The following is a 24,963-nucleotide window of genomic DNA, read 5'->3' as shown; positions in this document are numbered from 1 at the left end:
CTGCACACAAACCAGAGAAGAGAACTTACAAAACATGTCTTTAGGGTTTTTAGTGGAAGAATAGATGCATTTCTATGCCCAGCCTTATTTGTTTGAACCGGATTACTCAATCAAACAGAGAGATATTTGTAAACTTGAAGTGAAGGAAATTTTAGTCATACTGGCTTCACAGACTCAGCATTGCATATTCATTGTAGATATGTATATTTAAAATAAACATTTATCCTTGTGCTTGTTGGATAATCAGTCTAACATTTTTTTTCTTTTTTTCTATTATTTAGTAGAATTCATTATTCATGCCTTTCCGAATAAAGTATTCAGCTTCAGGCACATCCCTATAGTTTATATATCGGAATGCCCTACCTGAATACAAGGAAGTGTCCCAACGACTCCTGTCATTGAATGCAGAGCTATTAAATGGAAAAGATGCAATATTTCAATCTGTGAATACCATCTGGTTCAGGGTTGTGTTTTTTTACACCTATGTGATATGGAGCGCTAGATCTCTATGTCAGCGCATACAAACCTCAGCAAAAGTCAAAACTCTTTCATCTGATGGGAACATGACCTCATTATAGCAGCTCAAACACTCTCAAACAGTATAATGGAGAATATTCATCTATGATTCACGCACCCGCACAGATAGAAGAGACAGTGAAAGTTGAAGGTGCATGTCTTGTGGAACACCATTGAGATGATCTATATGCGACAATGAATGCTGTCACATGACTTTACATGAAAATAAAACATAGCTCACACACCTCTGACATACATTTAGAGAATCTGTAAAGAAAAACAGCACAAAACAGCTGGCAGATGTTAAAGATGGAACAAACTTGTTGTTCATTCCTTACGTTGCTATTATAAGTGATCTGGAATCAGAAGCTGCCACAAACCATAATACGATAATTTGACAAAACATTGATTTATTTGTCTGCATTCAGATGGACAGTGTGAAATCCCCTATTTCATAAGTGTTTTCAGACACTGTCTTTGATAAATGAGGAGCGTGTTGATATAAATGTGCAGAGAATACAAGAGCAGCCGACAGTAATGAGTCATTTAGACATTAGACATGACCGACGAGCTCAGCTATTTATCTTCATATTTCATGTGTAACTATGTGGTTAATGCAATATGTGATGTATCATAAATGAAGGTTCACTCTCAAACTGATTCACAGTTAGAGGACTCAGAGTGTCTTCTTTCCTCAAGACTATCTGAGAGAAAATAAGAAAACTCAACATCAGCTGTATCAGCCTCTAATAGACTCATCGTGTGATTGGCTGAATAACTGCATATGGAGGAGTGTGCAAGTGCCGCCCAATTATTTTATTCTGAGAGCCTGAAATGAGACGAGAAATGAAGAGTGATTGAGTGAATGTGACATATCAGCCATACTGTTGGTGGGGGGGCAAATTTACCAACAATCTGCTGTTATATGACATTAAAATTAGCCATTTTGGAGAGCGCTTTTCCTTTGTGTTTAGCTTCACAGTTGTTATGACACAAATCTGTGTGCTGTTAAGATCGAGCTTTGAAATATGTATGAAGGGTTAAGTGCAGATTAGTGATTTATTTTTTCTTTAACTGTACAGTATGTTGTGAACAGTAAATTACAGTGCTGGATGTTGTGGTGAAATCGGTGTATTTGTACTAGGGACGTCCCGATTCTATTTTCTTATAAGCACAATCCTAAATACAAGTTATTTTTGGTCAAATAAAGTGCTGTATAATAGAGCATCACAGATGTGCGATCTTGCTTAAATATAATACAGTTACTATTGATTTATTATTATTATTAGTAGTAGTAGTAGTAGTAGTGGTAGCGGTAGTGGTAGTAGTAGTAGTATAACAGTGAAATTTACATAACTATATGTAGTGATCCATTTCTGTCATACTTTTTTCATTTAAATTGAGCTTTTATTTTGGCGGAGCTTTTATTTTGAAGTGTTCTGTGTTGTTAGACCAAGGAGCCCTGACATAATCATGATAGATTCCCAATCCGGAAAAGCCAGTCCCTACATGAATCACAGTGATTATTAAACCGCAAAAGGCTGCTATATAAATACATATCGGTAAATATGTAGTCTGTATATGACTTGTGCTAGAAAGTGAATTAGCGCTGTCATCTGATACAAACTACATGCAATGCTTATAATAGGGTTTTCAGAGTATGAGCCAAAGATCTCTAAAGGTATGAGCAGTTTGTGTTCACAATTCACAAACATTCACATTTAAAACTCTGCACGTTAAAACTATCTATTTATCTTATTAAATACTGCTTTTGCTGTTAAATAATCAGCTAGGACATTACATGATTTTAATCTGTGCGCTGAATGTTTACATAATGACATTCGGATGTCAGATGGTATTGGTTTTTGGTACCTGAGCATTTTTAGGAGTATGACGACAAGTACATGAGTGCAGTATCGGACCACAATTTCGGTGCATCCCTAATTTGTACTGCAGGACAATTTGGACATATTTCAGTAATCTGGCTGTAAAAAGTGATACTGGTAAATATAACCATTCCAAACCTCCACTGTTCCTTCTATCAAGTATTATTGATAATAAAACAAGGCTTTCATACATTTAATTTTAGCAGATGCTTTTATTCAAAATGACTTACAAATCAGGAACATGGCATGAGAACAGCATGATCCGAGCTACCCTCGTACATTTCCGTACTAAAAATATAATGATTTGATGCTTCCTGTCATCTTCCTGTGAGTTTTTCTACTGTATAAATCTGACTGAGTTCAGACAGAGCTGTTTTATCTGCTGCAGAAATGAGAATTTGAGGGACGGGATTGTTTTCAACACAAAACAAAAAAAGAAATGAATAGAAAATTAAAAGCAAAAGAACTGTTGCAGTGGACTGCACACACTATTTCACCCTGATTGAGCTTTTTAATCAATGCATACCAGCTATAACACAATGCAGAGCTGAGATTCAGCAATACATGAGGAAGACTACTGAACAAGAACAATACTGGTGAGTGCAGAACAAGCTCATAAATAATAGAACAGGACAAAAGAAATGTAAATACAAGACTCTCAGCGACATAAGATCTGGAAACAAAAGCTGCTAAAAAATAAGGGTATGCATGGAATATTCTCTCCTTTACAATTCATTAAAATTATGCATTAAGTGGAGTTAAAATTCTCTTTATGAACATCATTTCATAATGATGTACAAGTGGTTTGACCCGCTGAACGAATACGCCACCTCACTAAACTAGTCAGTCATTTCAGTCTGAATGAAATGAGAGGTGGTTCGTGAATTAAATGAATATAGTAGTGATCTCATTCGCAAATGACTCGTGAACGAAGATCCGCTGAAAGACTGAACAAGATTTTCCGCGTCTTTCATTCAGTTTGGCATTTGAGTCAGTCACGTTAAAAAAGGAGAGACGGGTGAAATGCACTTAAAAAAGTTTATAGGTATACACAAAATATAATCCCCAATTTATGAAAGTATAAAAATTACTGAAGATGTAAAGTAAAAATGACATGAATTATGAATGAAGATGTTGTGCTTTGATGCACAGTGTAAGATATTTTTCTTTGCCTTGGTAATAATTAAACCCAGCATTTGACAAAATATAGCGAAAATAAGACCTGCCATTTGTGGTGAAAACAGTTATGGTGTTTAAACTCTATTTTTAAAGTGTCTTCGTTCTTTTGTATACATGCAAATTATATTTGTCTAGTCGGTAATTTCATTTGTGACGTGAACGAACTGAATTTACTGGTAAACTTGCTCACAACTGACATTAATGAATCAGTCATCATGAATGCGGGTGAGTGATGGGAGGAGCTGCATGTCATTCATTTCTATCATCAATCTTGTTCAACAAGAAAAGGGGCCAGATGAATTATGAATAAAAGTGAGTGATGACCACACATTACAATGACATACCGCCATTATTGAAACTATTATTATTAGGCTAGTATTGTTCTTTTTTGAATAGCTCAATAAAAAGTGCTCAGTAGTTTGCAGTATGATAGATATAATTTGAGGTAATTTGTGGGGAAAAGCTTATGATACTTTAACATGCTGCAGTGCTGAAGACTATTAGTAGAATATTAATAAAGGATAATTAGATTTGTTGACCGTTTTTGGTTCAATACAATTCATTAAAAGACGGTGTCGATGTAGAAACACTGGGGGTCACTCTTGGGGCCCCAAAACACCTTAAAATCTTTGAGAAAAGGCCAATGAAAATTGCAGAGTGGAATGCAGGATTCATTCAGGTTTTGTGCTGTATCTAGTATGGGAGCAGGCCGTGCCAGCTGCAGCATTTTCTCTTGGCAGAGTATTAGATTTGGCTGATGCCTATTAATGCTCATTAAATGCACTGGGGAAGGTGTTCTTTTCCTCTCCTATTCTTTCAGGGAGAACAAAAAACCCACGTAGACCACACCCTGCCCCTAAGGGGGTTAACATGTGGCAAATACCTCACATGGGCAAGGGCTTTACATGGAAGTGGCACATGATAGGTCCTGCCCTTTGAAGGGGAGGCTTTTGACGGCTTTTTATATCAATACAGTGCCACGAGGGTGACTCCCAAGAACCAGTTGTCAAGTGGCCCGGGCAAGCATGGCTGTCAGCACCGCATCTGCTTCAGACTTGGTCGTCACACCCTAAGGCGCCAGCCCGGTCAAGTGCTCGGCGTCTGACATCACCAAGGCGCTCTCCGATGAAGCAATTGACATCCAATCAAACCTGCGATCTCCAAAAGAGACATTTGGCTGGCACTGAGACAAGCTGCCTGTCTCATTCCAGAACTGGATGGGAGCAAACGAGCGTGGAATGAGTGGTCTGTAGGGGATTCCATAGAAGCCCCCGAATCGCCTTCAGCATCAACCAAGCAGCCTCATGCCCATAGGTAGAAGGACCAGCAGAGGGGATAGCCTTATCGTTGCTGTGTGTGCTTTGCACATCTATTTGGATCGCACGCAGAGCTCTAGATGCTCTGAGCAGGTCTTTGCCTGCTTTTGCGGACAGCGGAAAGGGAATGCAATGAGAATATGAACCATCCACAAATGTTTCCTCAATGTGATTATGGCCCAGACACATAAGGCAGCGATCGTGGCCGTCAGAGGCGGAGAGGTAATGACCACACCTAGGAACTACACAGAGATGGAAAGGAATCTTTAAAAAGACGTTCACGTCAATGTGTTTGCTCTAATAGAGGAAATATACTCTTTAGAAGATGAATACACTCGTTTAGCACTGTTGAAGAGCCCAGGGGCATTGCTCTGCACTAAGCATGCAGATGGAGAGAAAGCAACAGCAAATGCGTCTTTAGAGGTGAATTGGAACAGAAGTGGTTTCTGCTCGATGATACACATCCGCACGGCTCCAAAGAAAAAATCTTAATGAATCCTGCATTCCAGCTCCTTTTTATACCCATATGTCTGGGGGATTGTCTTGCAAATTTCACTCAACAATTTTCATTGGCCTTTTCTCAAAGATTTGAAGGTGTTTTGGGGCTCCAAAGAGTGACCCTAGTGTCGCTACATCAACACAACGTCGAGTGAGTGACAGAAGATTTCATAAGTGACCCTGATCTACTGACATGTTTGAACAAAATTAGACCTTTGTGATTTATAATTAAAAGATCTAAATGATACTGCTGCTATAAAACAGAAGTCTGAATGTCTTCATAACAGAAAGGATGTTTTACCTGGTGACAGATCTCATGTACCACCACCATGGTGAGCTCCATCTGATAGGAGAAGGAGGAGACGTCAGGATCCAGCAAGATCTTCTGCTCCACAAACACACTCAGACCCCAGTTCTCCATGGCTGCAAATGGATGCTTTGGCACAGCCAGAAGATCTGCACACACAGAGCAAGGTCAGAGGTCAATATACCAGGATTGTCCACATTGTCTTGAGACCATCAAAACTATCTTGAGAATTTAAATATAAACAGCCTTTTCATAGGTTTTTAAAATGTCAGAGCCTCTAAAGTATGGTGATCAATCGGAACAGATGACATTCCAGGAGCCAGTATATGGCAGAGCCCCTCCCTAACTCTCAAGGCAAAGAAGAGTGGCTCCATTTTGTTTGGATCATGGCAGGACCAACACAAACAAATGCCAAGCATAGCCAACAAATAAGCTGCTCTGACAACTGCCAGACACCCATCACAAGGCAGGAAAGATCTTCCAATACATTAGAAAATACTTCTCATTGGTTCTTGAGTGGTTTCTTTGCAACCCCTGTAACCTCCCATCCTAAGGTTTGACCCAAGACCACGGTGAGTAGGACCATAAAAATTATTCAAGACCTCTTGAAGCAGCATCAACTTACCATGTGGAAAAAGCTGAAACAAAGAAGCCACAAAGACAAATCTTTACACAAACTTTTACTCCTAACATGGGCACCAACTGCAACACAGCCACTCAATGTTTGTTCACAGAACTGTTTATGTAAATTGCAGTTGTTCAATTAGCACAATAGTTCACACAAACTGAATTATGGTGGTATAAATTATTGCAATCATGTTTGGTCTCTATATCTTCAGAAAAATGCCAAGAGTATTTTTAAGATGTTTGGAAAAGGAACAATGCATAGATAAAACTTTAAAGACACTGTTTTAACTCTGAACCTTAGACTTTGCAAATGAGTTACACAGTGTGGGCCCACTTTAATGTCAGCAGCCAGTCATAACCCTGAAACAGGATGGCATCAAACTGATATTTCCTCCTCAACAGGAAGGTATAAAACTATCCTCTGGATGACCACAAGTCCCCGTCCAGAGGGTCGTTAACAGGATACAGTTCTATAACAGTTCTCCTTTCTGAGTTCTCGGCTGTTCGAGTTCAGGAGCAATAACAGAATGATAATCTACATTCTGAATCTTTAGCCTGATTGGCAGATGTAACAGAATAAAAAACAATCCAACATGCTATGTCTCCGCTTCACAGAGAGAGAGAGAGAGAGGATAACAGATCACCCAATGTTTTCAGTGCCTATACGAGACAGTAGAATATCGACCAAGTACCAAGTCTCACTACAAGAGACTATTGCAATGGCAAGTTTGAAATCGCTATAACAGGCAGATAAATACAGCCACAAGGTTTAGCTCTGCTGAGCAAACCTTCTCTTCATGTTTCATGAATCTGCATTTTCCAGATGATGTATCTTGCACCGACAGAAGAGATGAATATCTGCGTATTCCAGATTGCAAGAACCCTTGCAATCTGGATGTGGCCCTGAGCCCCAGTGGAAGACGTCGCCATCACCAAACTCATCAATCATGGAGAACGTAAATATCACTACTTAACCCCTTTCTAGAGACCTTGACATTAATGTATACTCTCAGTTTATTTCGAATGTTCTTTAGATTTCATAACCTGTGTATCAAATGTTTTGCAAATAATCTTTGCACTATTTCTTTAATTTGGAATAAGGTTTTCTATTTATTAATTATTAGAGAAAAGCTATTTATCTTTCTTAAGATAATTGTAATATTCGTCATTGCTACAGCCAATTCAACCACTTGCATTTTCCTATCCTATGCACTTTATTTACCTATTCATTTATTTGAGCTTTTAGCATATTAGTACCACTTTGTAGTTTTTGTTAGTTATTCTTTTTGTAAATAAAACTAATTTGTAAATAAACTGTGTGTTCCTTGTGTTGATGATACAGAACAACTCTAAAGGGTTAGGGAATCTCACAAATCCTTCAGATTATTAAAATGAACAACTCCCTCCAATTTTCATAATTTCAATGTATTGAATAGTCCATTTGGATCATTCTTTTACTGTTAAGGTGAAACTCCTTAGCTGGTGCCCTGAGGATGGATGGAGGGGACATCTGATATTAATAAATCACACACACATACACCTTATGTGATGTGTGATAAAAATCACCACATACTTTGGTGTCTTGTGTGAGGCTCAGTTCATTTCAGTTGTTGATTCTCACTACAGAAGGAACAGAAGTTTCAAAAATGAAAAAAATAAAAAATAAAATCATATCTGTATCGCATTACCACAGCATGTTAAGCGTCTTGCTAATTTGATGTTATCACTTAAACCAGACAAAATCAGTTTTGTACAAGATAACAGTGTATTACAGACAAAAAGCTTTAATTCCAGATATCAAATTATGAGGATTAGTCCATAATCAGACATACTGTATGTCATATAATTTGTATAATTAAATATAATTGAATTTCTAACCCAAAACCAGTCACCAGTTTCAAGCAGAGAGAGAATACACAGTTCCAGTGATCACATTTATCTCCAAACATGTTTAAAACAGTTACTTTACTCAAGTCAATGCATCAGCAAGACAGCAGATGGTGAATAACCAGTTTTAAACCTCATCAGTCCTTTCACAGGAAGAATTCCAATGTCCATGAGAACAGAAGCAGATAAACCTATGGTGCTGTTTAATCCAGATTGTATAATGAGCCAATGAGGAAGAGGAACTTTTTAAAGCTGTAACATGATTATCAGTTGGGCTGAATGTGTGAATCTTATTTGCATGTATTGAGTTAGGCTGAATGCAGCTGCAGAGTTCTGAAAGGGATATTGCAATTGTCATGGTGACTGATAAGCTGCAGAGCTGTGGCGGGGAGGAGACAACAGTGTCAGGCAGCTTTAAAAGAGAACAGTAGTTACACACCGCTGATAATGAGGAGACGGTTATAGGATTGTACAGTCACACACACACACTTGTCAACAATTAAGGTGTCATCTTTAAGGACAGGAGGCTTTTGAGTTCATTCAAGAGATGAAGAAAAAGAGACACAAAAGGAGCTGCTCTATTAAAAGAATCAGACAGTGCAGGTTTAATTAGCCACTGCTAATGTGCTGTATGATTGAAAGGCTTGATGATGTTTTAATTGAGCTTTTATACAGACTCATACTGCAATTACAAAACCAATGCTTTGAGAGAGAGAGACTTTTAGTTCTACTTTATTAATACAATTCAACAAAAACACACACATACAAAAAATCTACATCATCATAGAGCATAAACAACAGGGTTAATAAACTATAAATCTTATTTACATCTATCCATACCTTCATATAAATATATATTAATTTAAAACCTTCATAAAAAAAAATAATAATAAAATAAATAACATTACTTGTTAGGCTATAATAAGCATATTCCACAGTCTTAGTTTTTATTAGTCTTTATTTTACCATACATTTTACAATCAAGAGAGGATTAATTCCTCCACTTCTTTCCACCCTATTTGTTCTAGTACACCAAATTGCCAATTTGTCTGTTCCATAAATTGTTTTTGAATTATTACTTTATTCTTATTTTCTACTAAATATTTTGGTCCATAAATACATACTGGTAAGTTAAAGTGACCCATTAAGCTCAGACCCCATTTATTCACCAACTGCAGAACATTTTCCAAATGAGAACATTCAGCCTTCCCTAACTAAAGGTTCCAGCCATGCAATGTGTCTGTTTGTAGCTAGTACCCCATGTACAGCTCTCCATTGGAGGCCTCCCACTCTTCTTTCAGTGGGTCTTTTGTACAGGGACTGCCGGCTTCCTTTCGGGGAAGAGGCTGACCCCAGGTCTTGAAGCCCACTTTTCCTGCAAATGCTTCTGCTTCCATCCATTCACATCCTTTTCTCAAATCCCGTATTGTAGATATCTGAGCAGTTATCAAGCTAGACAAAATGGTATCAGAGCATAAAGAACAAACAGAGAAAAGTGGATTGGAAAATAAAAATTCCTCAAACAACCATAGTCCAGGTTTTTTCCTCTAAGACTGAGAACATTTGCCAAAAATCCAGAACATTAGGATAAAACATAGTAAGTCCACCTAGAGGTATTTTCTTTAAGGACATGTTAAATAACCATTTGTCCAAGCCCATACATCCAGTTTTGCATAAAAGAGCACACATAACGTCCATCCACCATATATGTTGGTGGTATAGAAGATGTTGTACAGCCTGAAGACGAAAAGGAGCCAGCCTAGATCCAATGTCTATCAGCTCTTGTTCACCCTCATTCACTTGCAGATAGAGGACCGCTGTCATTTGCATTTTTTTTGTTTTAAATTTGATCAAAATCATTGGTGAGTCCAAAACCACAAACTTGTGCTAAAGTCTAGAGACAATTACACTGGCAGCCAAAACTTTTGAATAATGTACAGATTTTGCATGTATAGTCCACAATGTATAGTCAGGTCATTGAAAATCACGTGATAAATTACTATTACAATTTGAAAAGAAATTCTTAAGTTCTTCTAGAGTTCTCATAAAAAAAATCCACCACTTGCAGCAATGACAGCTTTGCAGATCCTTGGCATTCTAGCTGTTAGTTTCTCCAGATACTCCGGTGACTTTTCACCCCACACTTCCTGTAGCACTTGCCATAGATGTGGCTGTCTTGTAGTGCACTTCTCATGCACCTTTCTGTATTGCTGATCCCACAAAAGCTCAACGGGGTTAAGATCCATAACACTCTTTTCCAAATATCTGTTGTCCAATGTCTGGGTTTCTTTGCCCACTCTAACATTTTATTTTTGTTTTTCTGTTTCAAAAGCCTGCACCAGAGTCTTCTCTTTACTGTTATACATGAAACTGGTGTTGAGCGGGTAGAATTCAATGAAGCTGTCAGCTGAGGATATGTGAGGCGTCTATTTCTCAAACTAGAGACTCTGATGTACGTATCCTCTTGTTTAGTTGTACATCTGATCTTCCACATCTCTTTCTGTCCTTGTTAGAGCCAGTTGTACTTTGTCTTTGAGGACTCTAGTGTACACCTTTGTATGAAATCTTCTGTTTTTTTTTGGCAATTTCAAGCATTGCCTTAATTCCTCAAAACAATGATTGACTGACAAGTTTCTAGAGAAAGTTGGTTTCTTTTTTGCCATTATTGACCTAATATTGACCCTTGAGACATGCCAGTCTATTGCATACTGTGGCAACTCAAAAACAAACACAAAGACAATATTAAGCTTCATTTAATAAACCAAATAGCTGTCAACTGTGTTTGATTTAATGGAGAGTGATTTTCTAGCAACAAATTAGGAATTTAGCATGATTACTCAGTAATCATGTTGGAGTGATGGCTGCTGGAAATGGGGTCTGTCTAGATTTGATCAAAAATGACTTTCAAATAGTGATGTTGTTTTTTACATCAGTAATGTCCTGACTATACTTTGTGATCAGTTGAATGCCACTTTGGAGAATTCAAATACCAATTTCCTTCTGAAATAGCAAAATCTGTACATCATTCCAAACTTTTGGCCACCAGTGTAGGTTGTTAGTAATCAGTATTCTCCCCCTATATGATAACTGGGGTAGCAACCATTTCCAACTAAACAACCTAGTACAAACTGTCTCCACCAAGCCCTCCCAATTTTTTTTTTTATAGCCCTCTTGACCAAGATATACTCCCAAATATTTAAAACCAACCCTGCCCCACTGAATGTTGTTAGGAAGTGTAGGCAAAGACACATGCATATTTATCTTATTAGGATTATACCACACAGCTTCAGATTTGTTCCAGTTAAGTTGAGCTGATAAAGCTCTTTCATACATTTCTAATGCCTTTTTCAAATGCTTTACATCATTTGGTTGTTGAACTAAAACAGTATCATCAGCATATGCTGACAAAATAAAAATATCTTTCTTTAAGCTCCCATTTATGTTAATTTACATCTCAGCAAGCACAATGAATGTTCAATTGCGAAGATGTACAGTTGGCCAGATAATGGACAGCCCTGCGTAATTCCTATGTCCATGTTAATTGGAACACTTAGTCCACCCCTACCTTTATCATACACAAAGCTTCATTGTACAAAATGTTTAGCCATAATAAAAAATGTATCCCCAAAATCAGAACATGTACTGGTGATCTACACGGTCAAAACCCTTATGAAAATTGAGAGTTCATGGCAAATTTACAGCAAACATGGCACAAATTTGCCATTGTTGCCAAAGGTTTGCCAGAGGTTCATCACTACCAGTGAAGAGCAGCAAACTTCTGGCAAACATTTGCGGTGTATCAAAAAGCTATTTTGCATTGTTAAATAATGAGCGGCAAGTTTACGGTTAGTTTATATTTTTTTGTAAGGGAAGCTTTTTCTTGGTCTAGGAAAATGAGACCAACATCAACAATACACTTTTGAAAATTCAAAAAGATTTCTTATTAAAATCAAATTATCATAGATAGACCATTTGGGTATACAGTAGGGCTTGAATTCATGAATCAAAACACAAAACCTTTGCAAAGTTGCAACATTGACGAAGATTTTCATAATCAGTTTTATCCATCGATTCATGAAAATGTCTAACTTAATATTGAAATGTCTAACTTAATATTGAAACACCAATAAAATGTCCGAGGGGTTGTTTGTGTTGAGATTATGTTTACAGAACAAGCTGATCAGAAATAACATGTGTGGTTATATGGGTCCGTTCTACCCTGCTACTGATTTCTTCTTTACATACAGTAAAATCTATAAAACACGCTGCACTAACACGGTAGTTCTGTCACTTTAACCCATGTGTATTGTTTTATTCCCTTATTTTTCTCCCTCCAAATATCAATAAGTTCAAACTGCTTAATAGCATCTTTTAACGATGTTGCAGACAAAATATGAGGTTCTTCCCCATTTCTATCACAGATAAAATCTAAAGTACAATTCCAGTCCCCTCCCATGATTAGAAATTCCTCATGCGCATAAGAATGACACCTTTAAGTTAATGAAAAAAAAGAAAATCTCTACGTATCATAGGAGCATACATGTTCATAAAAACAAAAACCTTATTTCTTATCTCAACCCAGACATCAAGTAAACGTCCCGTCTCGACATCACTTTTAGACAATACAGTTGAGTCTAGATGAAAAAAGTATTCCCATGCCTGTGCTAAGGTTGGTACCTAGACTACCCCAGTCTACTTCATTATTTCCATTGCTATGTGTTTCTTGTAAAGACATTACTGGAATTTCTTTCCAATCAAAATATTCTTTTATTAAATGGCCATTTGCTTCTATCTCTAGCCCCATTTATGTTTAAGGATCACACTTAACATCCTTTGACATCCATTGTAAAGGAGCAAAGAGGAAGACAAAGAAAAAAGTAAAAGAAAATATAGACCCCCAATGTGTACTTATTTTGAGCTACTTCTCGAAGATCTACATCTTACCTCACCGGATCTCATTGTTTGTCTGGCTGTTGTCAAGTATTTATTTAATCGGAACCATTTTTGCTGTGACAGAACTTCAAAACTACTCTCATTATGAGCTTTAATTACAGACACAACACACTTTTCCAAATCAGAAAAAGTTCAACACACTTGCCTTTAGTTTCAACCAGAAAAGTGCTTATTTGCCCAACCAAATAGACATCACCAGATTTAACAATATCTATGCCAAAGCAGGAGTCGTCATCTCTAAACCTCTCATAATCAGACACTTTTTCCCCATTTCATCTGTCACCTGATCAATATCTTAGCACCATCTTGATCATCTACTTTCTTATGATCCAAATCCCAGTAACAACACAAATATTAGACAGAGCATCTTTATCTCTTCCGTCAAAATTTTCAGAACCGCTCACATCTATTTCAACACTTTCACCTACTTCATTTTCCACCTCTGTTCCTCTTTCTGCCTCTAGAACTCCTGCATTATTCAGCGGCCTCTCCTCTGCACTCGTTCCACTAACTGCAGCAGTTGGCACTGACGGGCCTGCTTCCTCATCAGCTCATTTACGAGGGCAAGTAACTCTCTTATGGCCAATGTCTCCACACTCAAAACAGCACAAATTGTAAGTGCTGGCATAAACCATGTATGAGCTCTCTCCATGAGACACACAGAATGATACATCCAGTGTTTTAGTGGGAGAGGTCAAGAACATGAACACTTGTCATCTGAAAGACAACACATTTTTGAGCACCGTAGATTTACAACCCAACGGAATCACCTTAACAACACTTGCCATTTTACCAAATCGAGACAGTTACTTAACTACCGCGTCATCTTTGACAAATGGAGGCATGTTGGCAGACAGTGGTGTGATCGGCACAAGAGTTTCATTAACCCAGATGCCGCTTTCAATTAACCTGTTAAAAAGTTGTTCATTTTTACAACTGCTTTATTCATACGAGATGCAGAGATTATATTTTCATGGCATACCAGTTCTCCAGATGCCAACAGAACATCTTCATTTGTTGCCCCCGCCTATGGAATGCACCTGAACCCATTCTGGAGCGAAAGAGGTGATAATTCCCCTTGGGTGAGATGCAATCCCGTTATAAAATAAACTCAAAAGGGACAGGTTGGTAATTACAAGCTCTCCCGCAAGCACACACCTCACACTCCCAGCATGCAGTGAAGCCGAGAGAGCGAGGGTGGCTTAGTGGGCCAAAGCACATAACTGGTAATCAGAAGGTTAATGGTTCAATCCCCACAGCCACCACTATTGTGTCCTTGAGCAAGGCACTTAACTCCAGGTTGCTCCAGGGCAATTGTGCCTGTAATAAGTATACTGAAAGTCGCTTTGGATAAAAAAAGTGTCTGCTAAATGCATAAATGTAAATGGACATAAATTAAACTTGAATGTTATTTGGCCCTAAACAGAGAATAAACAACAGCAGAATGAAAGTTAAGGAAAACAATGACTCAGTACAGACTGAGCAATCACACACTGGCTATAGAGACAGACAGGTATGGACAGATATCGAGCAGGACATGTCTATATTTTAACCAGGGAGATGTAGAGACATCTGGTGCCACAAAAAGCGGAAGGAGTGCACCAATCAGTAATGCGCTCACAAAAAATGTAACAAACACACAAAACGTTCCGACACACAACCTAAAACAGCTGCAGTACAGATATAGGCCCTGTCTTGTTTTCCTCTGTCATATCTAGCTTAAACAAATGTGTCAAAGACTTCTACCTCTAGTTTCACCTTCTCATATCAAGTCAACACATCTATTGCACAGTATTGTGCATTGACAATACTGACAAATCATTCAGCAATGGATACAATACATTACAAGATTAAAGAAAATATAGGTTAAGAAGAACCTGGATATTATCACAATAATCTAACCAATTTTGCCCAGTTTGCACTGATTGTAATTTTTCACTGGGTGTTTGTGCAGAACGCTCTGTGTAGAGACTCAAATTGTTGCTTGTCATAATTCCCGCAGAGTTGGCTAATTGAGCCTTATAATTCACTTGACTACAAGGTTATAAGAAATGATGGAGTCAAATAATTTACACCAACTCCCAAAGTAAAACAAAGTAATCAAGACGGGGTCACGGCCCCTGAAACTCAGCATGCTGGTCTGCAGAGGCACTCATCGTGTCAGAACACACTCATACTCAATGTCCTGAAATGCTTCATGGTGAAGAGTAAAATATCAGCCCTTATTTTACAGTAACCTTTAATTACCTCAGGAGCAGATAATACTGAATATTAGTAGAGAGGGAGTGTTTTTGGGTCTACCAAATGGCCTGTGGTGTGTTCCCACACAACACAGGCAGTGAGGCAGAAGATAGCAGGTCTTCATGGAGCTGCAGTGGAGCCTGCAGACAAAAGCTTCCAGAGAGGGTCAAACAGATGCTCTCATATCACACACGTCACTCAATTCTCTGGAAAGGTCTGACCTCATTTCAACACATTTAGTGAAGATTACGTTACCAATGGCTTGGGAACATTTGGTGTTGCCTTAAAAAAAAAAATAATCTTGCATTACAATTGTGTTTTTTACGAAGTTATTACTGAAAAATATCACCAAGATTGCAAACCAACATACCATTTCAATACATAAGGTTACATAGTTGAAAACTATTTGGGACAAATGTTACAGAAGTTGTATTACACAGACAAGTTTGAGTTTCATAGCAAATTCTAATACTCTTTCAGTTTTAATATAAACTTTGCCACAGATGTTTTTCCTAAAATTTCTTGGGAGGGTTAAATGTTAGGGATGCACCAATCCAATACCTGGTCCGAAGAGCCGATCCAAATCGGATACTGTGTGAAAAGGCCCGGGTATACTTTGTTTTTACTTTGTCAAGTTCACTTCTGTCAAGCTCCAAAAATGATAAAAGCACCATTAATTACATTTACTACATTAAAGTGTTAAATGATTTTGTGAATTGCAAATTTCTGTGTTTAATAAGAAATTATAGTGTAAATTTGCAGCACGTTTCAATGAATTTGCACTGCTCTGTTGACACACACTCATACCGCATGCGCACGACTCGATACACACTGCTGTTTTTATCCCAAAATGTGAATGCTCCACATGATTTGCATCTCAGATGTAGATGCTCGATAGCTGGCTTCGGTCATAACATGCAATGAGAATGCACCAGAGCAACACATTCTCCTTCTTTTCGAGTTTTAATGGCAACTGGCTACCACCAATTGGTGCATTATTGCCACCTATTAAACCTTTGTTGCGCAGATTCTAGGATGTACTGATAATATATATATGTATGTATGTATGTATATGTATATATATTATTTCCCCTTTTTCCTTTATTTTACTTTTCTATGAACTTCTTTAGAAATGCTTGTATCCGGTCTAATAAACCCAATTAATTTATAAACAGCAACAGCGCTGTCCATATCTTTTTATCAAGGATCGCTCTTGGAGTGTTCCAACTGTCAAAATAAAAGCCTGATGGTTCCAAGTTAAGAAATTACAAATTAAATATATAACTTTTTTGTTAAATATAATTAAAATATACATTTATAATATAAATATAATGTATAATATTATTTAATAATACATTTAAAAAAAAAAAAATTATAAGTATTTGTTTCGAAATGACAACTTTAATTTGACTGGGTTCAAAAAATGGAAAGTGGACTGATATTGTATTACAACTAAAGTGGACAAGTCCAGATACAAGTTGGAAAAAAATGCTGCATTATCCAGTAGAATAGTTAACCATACCGATTTATTTATTTCTTTCCTCCTTCGTAATGGGCTATACATTTATATTGAAATAATGTATAGTTAGAAGTATGTGTCTCTTTACATATAAAAGAGTAACCCCAATCAGTTCCACACAGTGAAGTATAGATATTTCCAAACTGATTACAAAAAAACAGCAACACTGGTATCGGATTGGGATCGGTATCGGAGTTCAGGTATCAGAATCGGTTTGGGAGAGAAAACTGTATCAGTGCATCTCCATTAAAATTAGACACAAATGAGACAATTGTTGATGTACAGCCTGACTAAAGAGTCATAAAATCAATGTGGACCGCATAGCTCATATAATTTGTCCTTGTAAAAATAGATGAAAAATGTTTAATGGAGTTTAACCTTGTGCGGCCCCGCGTACACATTTGTGGACGTTGTATTTTGGCTTCGCTATACGCAGTGCATATTTTAAATTAATTTAAACCGACTGATCTCAGTTTAGGAGACAACGTGCTGACAGTAAATGGTTAAACTTCATGTGACAAAGCAACATGGCGCCGATCACAGCAGCGTTTGTCTTTGGCAGAAACACCAACAAAACTACATCTGGTAAGAAACTTAATTAAGTTTTTACATTGAAACCTGTAGTCTCTAGTTTGATCTGATCTGACATTTTTTTTATTTGGAGCGATTTATCGCGAAACACCAATCTGATAAACACAATGTACATATTTACTGTGCATTATTACATTGAGGATCAATGGGTTCATCCAAAAGCTGTGTTTTCTTTCAGAGCAAAGAAACTCTGACCTTCTATAGCTTAATATTATTTCTTAGAACTTGGTTCCACTGTCCACATATGTTGCCAAACATTTTTAGGAAAACTATTTGCTCTTTTGCATGTTTATTAGGTGCTACTAGTTACAAATTAAAAATGAAAATGCACACAGCAGTCACACTGTAGTATGCCAAATGACCACATTGACCAGCCAAACATTAGGTACTTAATAACAGTAACCCTCAAATGATAATCACTATAAGAATAATTTCATCTTGGCTCACTGTGGATAGTGAGTTTCGGCAATGGTACTTTAGTAAATCAACACACGGTTGCTTTTGCATAATGCTGAATTTACACCGCGACGTGTCAGTCTACGCGAGTCTAAGACGACTTACTGAATGCGCTTTTAAAGAGATCCCATTTGCGATTTTTCTTTCCTATGGGTATTCAAAATACACATGTCATTTTTACCTTGTCTTTAGAAAATAAATCAGATGTTAAGTTCAATAGTTCTAAAATTGTTTCGGGTAGACCGATAGTCAAGCTGTGTTTTCTCTTTCTCTTTGTGTGGCCTTTCTTCATCTTGTAACGATCACTCTATTTTAACTGTAAGAATTTGTATTCTCAAAGTGGCAGAAACTGAGGTGTGCATTACTCATGTAAGGCAATGTCCTGTCCATTGCATTAGTCATTTTATTCAACACATTCCCGGGCCTCTCTCTCTCTCTCTCTGATAAGACGTTTTGATAACACAATCAATCACAATTCCACTATTACAGCTCCAGCTGGAGTGTACAGTTAGTATCCGCGCTCTCCCTTGTGATGTCTGCTCTACTGCCGCCCATTCTGTCCATCCACAAATCACAGCTGAGGAGCTGAATGAATAAAGGTCTTTAGAGGCGAAAGGCAATAAAAGTGAGAAGTGGCCAAATTCAGCCACAAACTAAAAATCAGAGAAGCAGAACGGAGGGACACAAACTGTTTTTTTTTTCTACTCCGCTCCTGTGAGAGACTGTTACAGCCCCGGGTTGAATAATTCTGAAATGGTTCAGTGAGCCGATGACACTCCAGCACTCTCCATTTCATATTCATCTTTAGCAGTAATTGGAAGAAGAGGAAAGACGAAGCTGCTTGTTATTGGACTTTTTGTCCCTCTGCTGACACCCAGAGCTATACTGAAACTGTACAAGCTCCAGAAATAAAAACATAAAAACATTAAACTTAATCTTGAGCCTAATTAAAAAAAATACACAAAATCAAGACATTCCTTGAACAAATGCAAAGCAGTGAATCTAAAACTGAACAGTCAAGTGTCTGTATCAATGTTGTTACTGTGTGTCTGTCTTAAATGGTAAATGGTCTGCACTTATATAGCGCCTTTTTAACCTTAACGGTATTCAAAGCGCTTTACACTGTGACACATTCACCCATTCATACACACATTCATACACCAATGGTGGAAGTGCTGCCATGCAAGTTGCTAGCCTGCCATTTGGAGCTACTTGGGGTTCAGTGTCTTGCCCAAGGACACTTCGGCATGTGGAGTCGTGTGGGCCAGGATTTAATCCTACGATTAGTGGCCGACCCGCTCTACCAACACAGCTGCCCCTTAGGCTAAAGAGATATATATTTCACTCTCAACATTCATTTACAAACACAATCCAGAGACAAATGTGTGTTCTGACCACAATGAGACTCGATCTCCCAGCTTGGACCATCTAGAAACCAGTTATCAAAAACATAGCTACTGTACCAGTCTAAGCTGGATTTTCCTGCACCCTCACTAAACCCATTAATATGTCTCATCTCTCTGTTTTGAAAGCCAGAGGATATTGTTTTGTATTGGATGTGATCATTTGGAAGATTTCCACTCCATAGATATTGGCACCCGGCGACAACAGCACACATATGCATTTGGCAGTCAACCAGAATAGGCTTATTACTACCCCCGCAATCCCCGCATAATTTAGTCATTTACAGCTCTAAGCCTCTAAGGGGTGCTATGAACATACATTTTCAAAAAGGCCAGAACTGAATGCCTCAAGGCTCTTTCTCGCAACATTAAGACCATTCAGTTTGTGGCGGCAAGGCAAGTAAAGCTTGTTTTGCCAACTGCTATAAAAGAGAAGAAGAGGAAGAACAAGAACAGATGCAAGAAAGAAACATTAGAACAACACAACATTGATTTGCTGGCTGGAGGTTGGAATGGAGATGCACGATAAACACTTTCCTGCAGGGCTGGACTGGGAAGATAAATCAGCCCGGCATTTGACATGGCAACTGTCCTGGTGTTTGCGGTCCTTTTCTGCATAACGCAGCACCATTTTGTGGTCCGTTCTGCATAACGAGGCAGCTCATTTTAGCTTATCGTGGCCCATTCAGCACGTTTTGTGGCCGACCCGCCGGTCCGCTCGGTTCTCCCGATGGCCAGTCCGCCCCTGATCGGCCCCAAAGAGCGTCGGTCCACCGGGAAAGTGCCAGTGAAAGTTTTTATTTAGTTATTTATTCATTCACATTTCATTAGAGAATTATAATTTGTGAGTATTTGTATACATAAGCACAGACGTTGTGAGCGAGCATCATTAGGCAGCATAATGCTAATAGGCAAGCTAATTTGTTCTGTTTTTAAACAGGATTATCAAATGTGAATTAATTTATATGTATATATTATATATCTTATTATGTTATATTCTCCTGGGAATAAAAACAGAATTATTCTTCATAGGAGCAAAATTATTATCAAATGAAATATTGTGAAATATATGAATAAGAACCGCAATTTTCCATTACATCAATACGGCTGGAAGTATTGTGACCACATTATTTGTATAATATTTGTCTCAATACATGTGTTTGAGTTTTACGTTATTGACCGGTCTTGACCTTTGACAGAGATTACCACCCATTCAATGAAGCTTAGGATTGGGCTGGGACCTGTCCAAAGACATGTTTGTGTTCCAAGTAACCATCAGTGAGCAGCTTTATACTAAACGATGAGTGCCGTCAACCATCAATAGCTTGTACAATCCTCTTGGATTCATCACACATATAAGCAAAGAGGGTCGTTCCATCCTGAGGGACATCTCTAGAGATGCAGATGACTGGGACGCTATCCTGCCAAAGGAGAAACAAGAGTGATGGTAGAGGTGGAAAGATTCTCTCAAATGTCTGCAAGTGCTGAAAATCCATAGTATCTCTGTTTCTTTGTCTAGAGCAGCTAAAGCAGGCCAGGGCCACAATCATTTGCACTGTCCAGAAAGAGTCTACGCAGGAAAGAGATCACTCAGCGGCACCATCTTCAATTGTGTAAACTGTTGCAAGTTATGAGGCAGACAAAAGGAACAGATCTTGACAGATTTCTTTTCTTTTCTTTTCTTTAATCTTTATTTAACCAGGGAAATAATCACATTGAGATAAATATCTCATTTACAAGTGAGCCCTGGCCAAGGTAGCAACACACAATACACATAACTACATAAAACAGATTACACAACACACACATATACAACAATAAAACAAGATTAAACGTTAAGAGCAAGTGCAGACAGATTTGAATAATTTGTTTAAATGTAACTTGAACTCATTTATAGAAATAAGTACATCAAGTTTCAATGAACTTTGGATCTCATTCCAAGCAGCTGATGCACTATAAATAAAAGCAGTTTTTCCAAACTCTGTCTTCATTAAAGGAACATTTAAAAGAATATATCTACTTGAACGTAGATTATACCCTTGAATATTAAAAGTTATTAAGCTATTCATATATTGAGGAAGCTGGCCGACTAATGCCTTATATACACGTATGAGCCAGTGTTTGTACCTTCTTATGTGAAGTGAAGGCCAACCTACCATTTCATACAGTGCACAGTGATGAGTGTGATATTTGTGCAAGTTATAAATCTTAGAGCAGAGTGATAAACAGAATCTACTGATTGTAAGAGAGCTTTAGTAGTGTTTCTGTAAAAAACATCTCCATAATCTAAGATAGGTAAGAGGGTAGATTCCACCAACTTTCTCTTGGCTGACTGTGAGAAACATGCACTATTCCGAAAATAAAACCCCAGCTGTAACCTTAACTTAGACAGCAGTTGTTTAACATGTAACTTGAATGATAAGTCCTCTTCCAACACAAACCCTAGATATTTGTAAGAGGAGACCAGTTTTACAGAGTTACCCTGCAATGTGTAAATAGGTGGTGGAGAAGAATCAGTCTTATGTTTCCTAGAAAAGACCATGTATTTTGTTTTCTTATCATTTAGGACTAATTTTAAAGAAAATAGGTTACACTGAACTAATTCAAACGCTTTCTGCAACTTTAAAATGCAATCATCAATAGAAGATGCAAAACAATAGATAATAGTATCGTCGGCATATAAATGGATACTTGCGTCTGATAGATTATCACCAAGATTGTTAATATATAATGTAAACAACAGGGGACCCAAAATGGACCCCTGTGGCACACCAGATTCAATGGTGAGCTTTTCAGAAAGAGACCCCTTAATTTGCACTCTTTGACACCTATTCTTTAAATAGTTCCTGATCCAACCTAATGCTGTTTCAGAAAGACCGATACAATGCAAACGCAACAAAAGAATACCATGATTGACTGTATCGAAAGCTTTAGTCAAATCAATAAACATCGCAGCACATGACCTTCCAATATCTAGGGCGCAGGTAATGTCATTTAAGACTTTCATAGTAGCAGTTACTGTACTATGATTTTTTTCTGAAACCGGACTGAAACCTAGATAAAATACTATTGTTAATTAAAAATTCCTTTAGCTGTTCGGTGACAATAGATTCTAAAATTTTAGCCACAGGTGATAGCTTCGAAATCGGTCTGTAATTATTTTAAATGGTTGGATCACCGCCTTTCAGCAGGGGTACAACCAAAGCAGATTTCCAAACATCAGGAACAATATTCTGTTCTAATGATAAATTGAAAATATAGGCTAGTGGGCCAGCAATGATCTCGGCAGCCAATTTCAAAAATATGGCTCAATTTCATCAGGCCCTGCAGACTTCTTGATGTCTAGATTTTTTAAACCTTTTAAGACCTCACTTCTTGAAATTGGAGAAAAATTTAAAATCGGACTATCTTCTCTCAAAAGAGATGGATTTGGTATAACACTCACAGGTATTTCTTTAAAAATAGAACTTGAAGAAATAAAGTGCTTATTAAAAATATTTACCATAACCATATTATCATTAATGAGAATATCGTTTGCTAAAATTTGGTCAGGAAAGTCAATAGATAATGTGGAGGGAGACAGTGATTTGATGGTTTTCCAAAACTTTATAGGATTATTCAGATTTTGTGAGGTTTCTTTTAAATAATATTCAGATTTAGATCTGCGTACAAGAGCTGTGCATTTGTTTCTCAATACTCTAAATGCTACCCAGTCTCTTTCTGTATCTGAATTACTCGCAGTGGCCCAAGCCAAATTTCTTTCATGAAGGAGTTCAGATAATTCATTTGAAAATCATGGATTATCACGGCCTTTTACTCTGAAAGTCCTAACAGGTGCATGTCTATTCACAATCTTCAAGAATAAAGTGTGAAAATACTGCCATGCAATGGACACATCAGGTAATAAAAACAGTCTATCCCAGTCAGATGTAAACAACTCATGTAGAAACCCCTGAATATCAAACAATTTAAAGTTTCTTTTAGTAATAATTCTAGGTTTTACTTTGGGAATTTTTCCCAAAAATTTTTCCTCAGATTTGATCCTACCTTAACATATGCAGGGCTGGATGTCTTCAGTCCATGGTTGGTCTCAGTCAGGAGAACACAAGGCTGTTAAGCAGAGGCTAAAACCAGGGGCAGTCATGTTTACTTGCATGACCACATGTACAATCCATGAACTGATTGAGTCAATGAGTGCATCCTGTTTATAAATGCCCTGCAGCACTTTTTTGCCATCACAGACCCAACCAAGCTCCTTAAGTGTAATTGTGGGACCAACTTTGTGAGATGCTGCTAAGATCTACAAATAGACAAGCAAGGTTGTCACAACGCAAAAATTGGTACTTACACTTAAGATAACGAATGCCGCTGGCAGTTCAATCCACCCACATGCTTCACATTTGGCAGGATCATGGGAGCATACAATTGGTAGATGCACAATGGGACCTCAACACCATGATCCCTTTACAAAGCCCTGCAAAGTTCACATATGACGTTTTGGTAACGTTCATGGCAGAGGTGAGTGCAATTGTGAATGCTCTGCCTTTAACAGCAGTCTCCACTGATCCAGAACAACCTGTGATACTCACCCCAGCCATGTTGCTCACTCAAAAAGTTGGAACGTCACCAGTACCATCTGGGCAATTTCAAAATCATGACCTCTGCAGAGTGCAGTGGCACCCCGTCCAGTCCAAGTGGCACACAGCTAATCCCAACCTAAAGAATAGGGAGGGACACTGTGCTTTTGAAGGATGACCAAGAGAAAAGAAATGACTGGCTAGATGGACTTGTAACTATTACTTACCCAAGTGTAGATGGCATGTTTGAAAGGTTGAAATAAAGATTGTAAAGAAAGGTTAATGTAACAGTAAGTTAAGAAGTTGTCCTGGTTCCCAAGGATATAAATTAGTGCAGTAGCCTGACAAGTTTGACTCCCCTACGTCTGTTATTTTGGTTTATTGTTTAGGTTTGGTGTGACACCACTTAATGTCAGGTTGGGAGTATTCTGGCCCTAGATGTATTATAGGTTATTTTGTTACCAGTTCGATGTTGAGCACAATTTGAGGAGTATAATTATATTTTGTGTAAAGGTCATTTGAATACATGGTTCAAGTCTTTTGCATTTTACATTGTTTGAGCATTGTGTTGTGTGCAATGAAGTCATGACTTAAGAGACAATAGAGGTTTGAAACTGACCTTTAATGGAACCTTGTTTAGCTTTCTGCCAAAGCACTGTATGGAAACGCAGGCTGAGTGTAGAAGAGTATAAGTGCCTTTATGTGTATTTTTACACTCCATGTATTTAAATTATTAAATTATTATACACAACGAATATTTATAAAAAAAATATTTCTTCCTGTATACTGACCAAAATGGTAACTCAAAGCTGAAGTTCCATTTGCACCACAATATACAGTATAAATACATAAATACACAAAATACATTTTTCATTAAATAAGAAAAAAAATACAACAATACACAATAACAACAAAAGTAAAGTCATTAAGTGATATAAAAAAAGAAACCAGTCTTGAGTTGGACTATTTGTTTTGGGTAACATTAAAAAGCATTTAAAAAAAGACCA

At 37.6% G+C, this 24,963-nt stretch overlaps 1 protein-coding gene across 1 annotated transcript in view; it reads right to left on the bottom strand.

Annotated features, from left to right (window-relative positions):
* The window catches only part of LOC127637424 (thyrotropin-releasing hormone-degrading ectoenzyme-like), a 146,053-nt gene that overhangs the window by 80,894 nt on the left and 40,196 nt on the right, over window positions 1-24,963 (bottom strand). The window contains exon 4 of the mRNA XM_052118466.1: window positions 5,697-5,851. Within this exon, the coding sequence (XP_051974426.1) occupies window positions 5,697-5,851 (155 nt within the window). The remainder of the gene's footprint in view (window positions 1-5,696; window positions 5,852-24,963) is intronic.

Source organism: Xyrauchen texanus, chromosome 45 (genome assembly GCF_025860055.1).
Source record: "Xyrauchen texanus isolate HMW12.3.18 chromosome 45, RBS_HiC_50CHRs, whole genome shotgun sequence".
NCBI classification, from domain to species: Eukaryota; Metazoa; Chordata; class Actinopteri; order Cypriniformes; family Catostomidae; genus Xyrauchen; species Xyrauchen texanus.
This window is presented reverse-complemented; position numbering and strand designations above follow the sequence as displayed.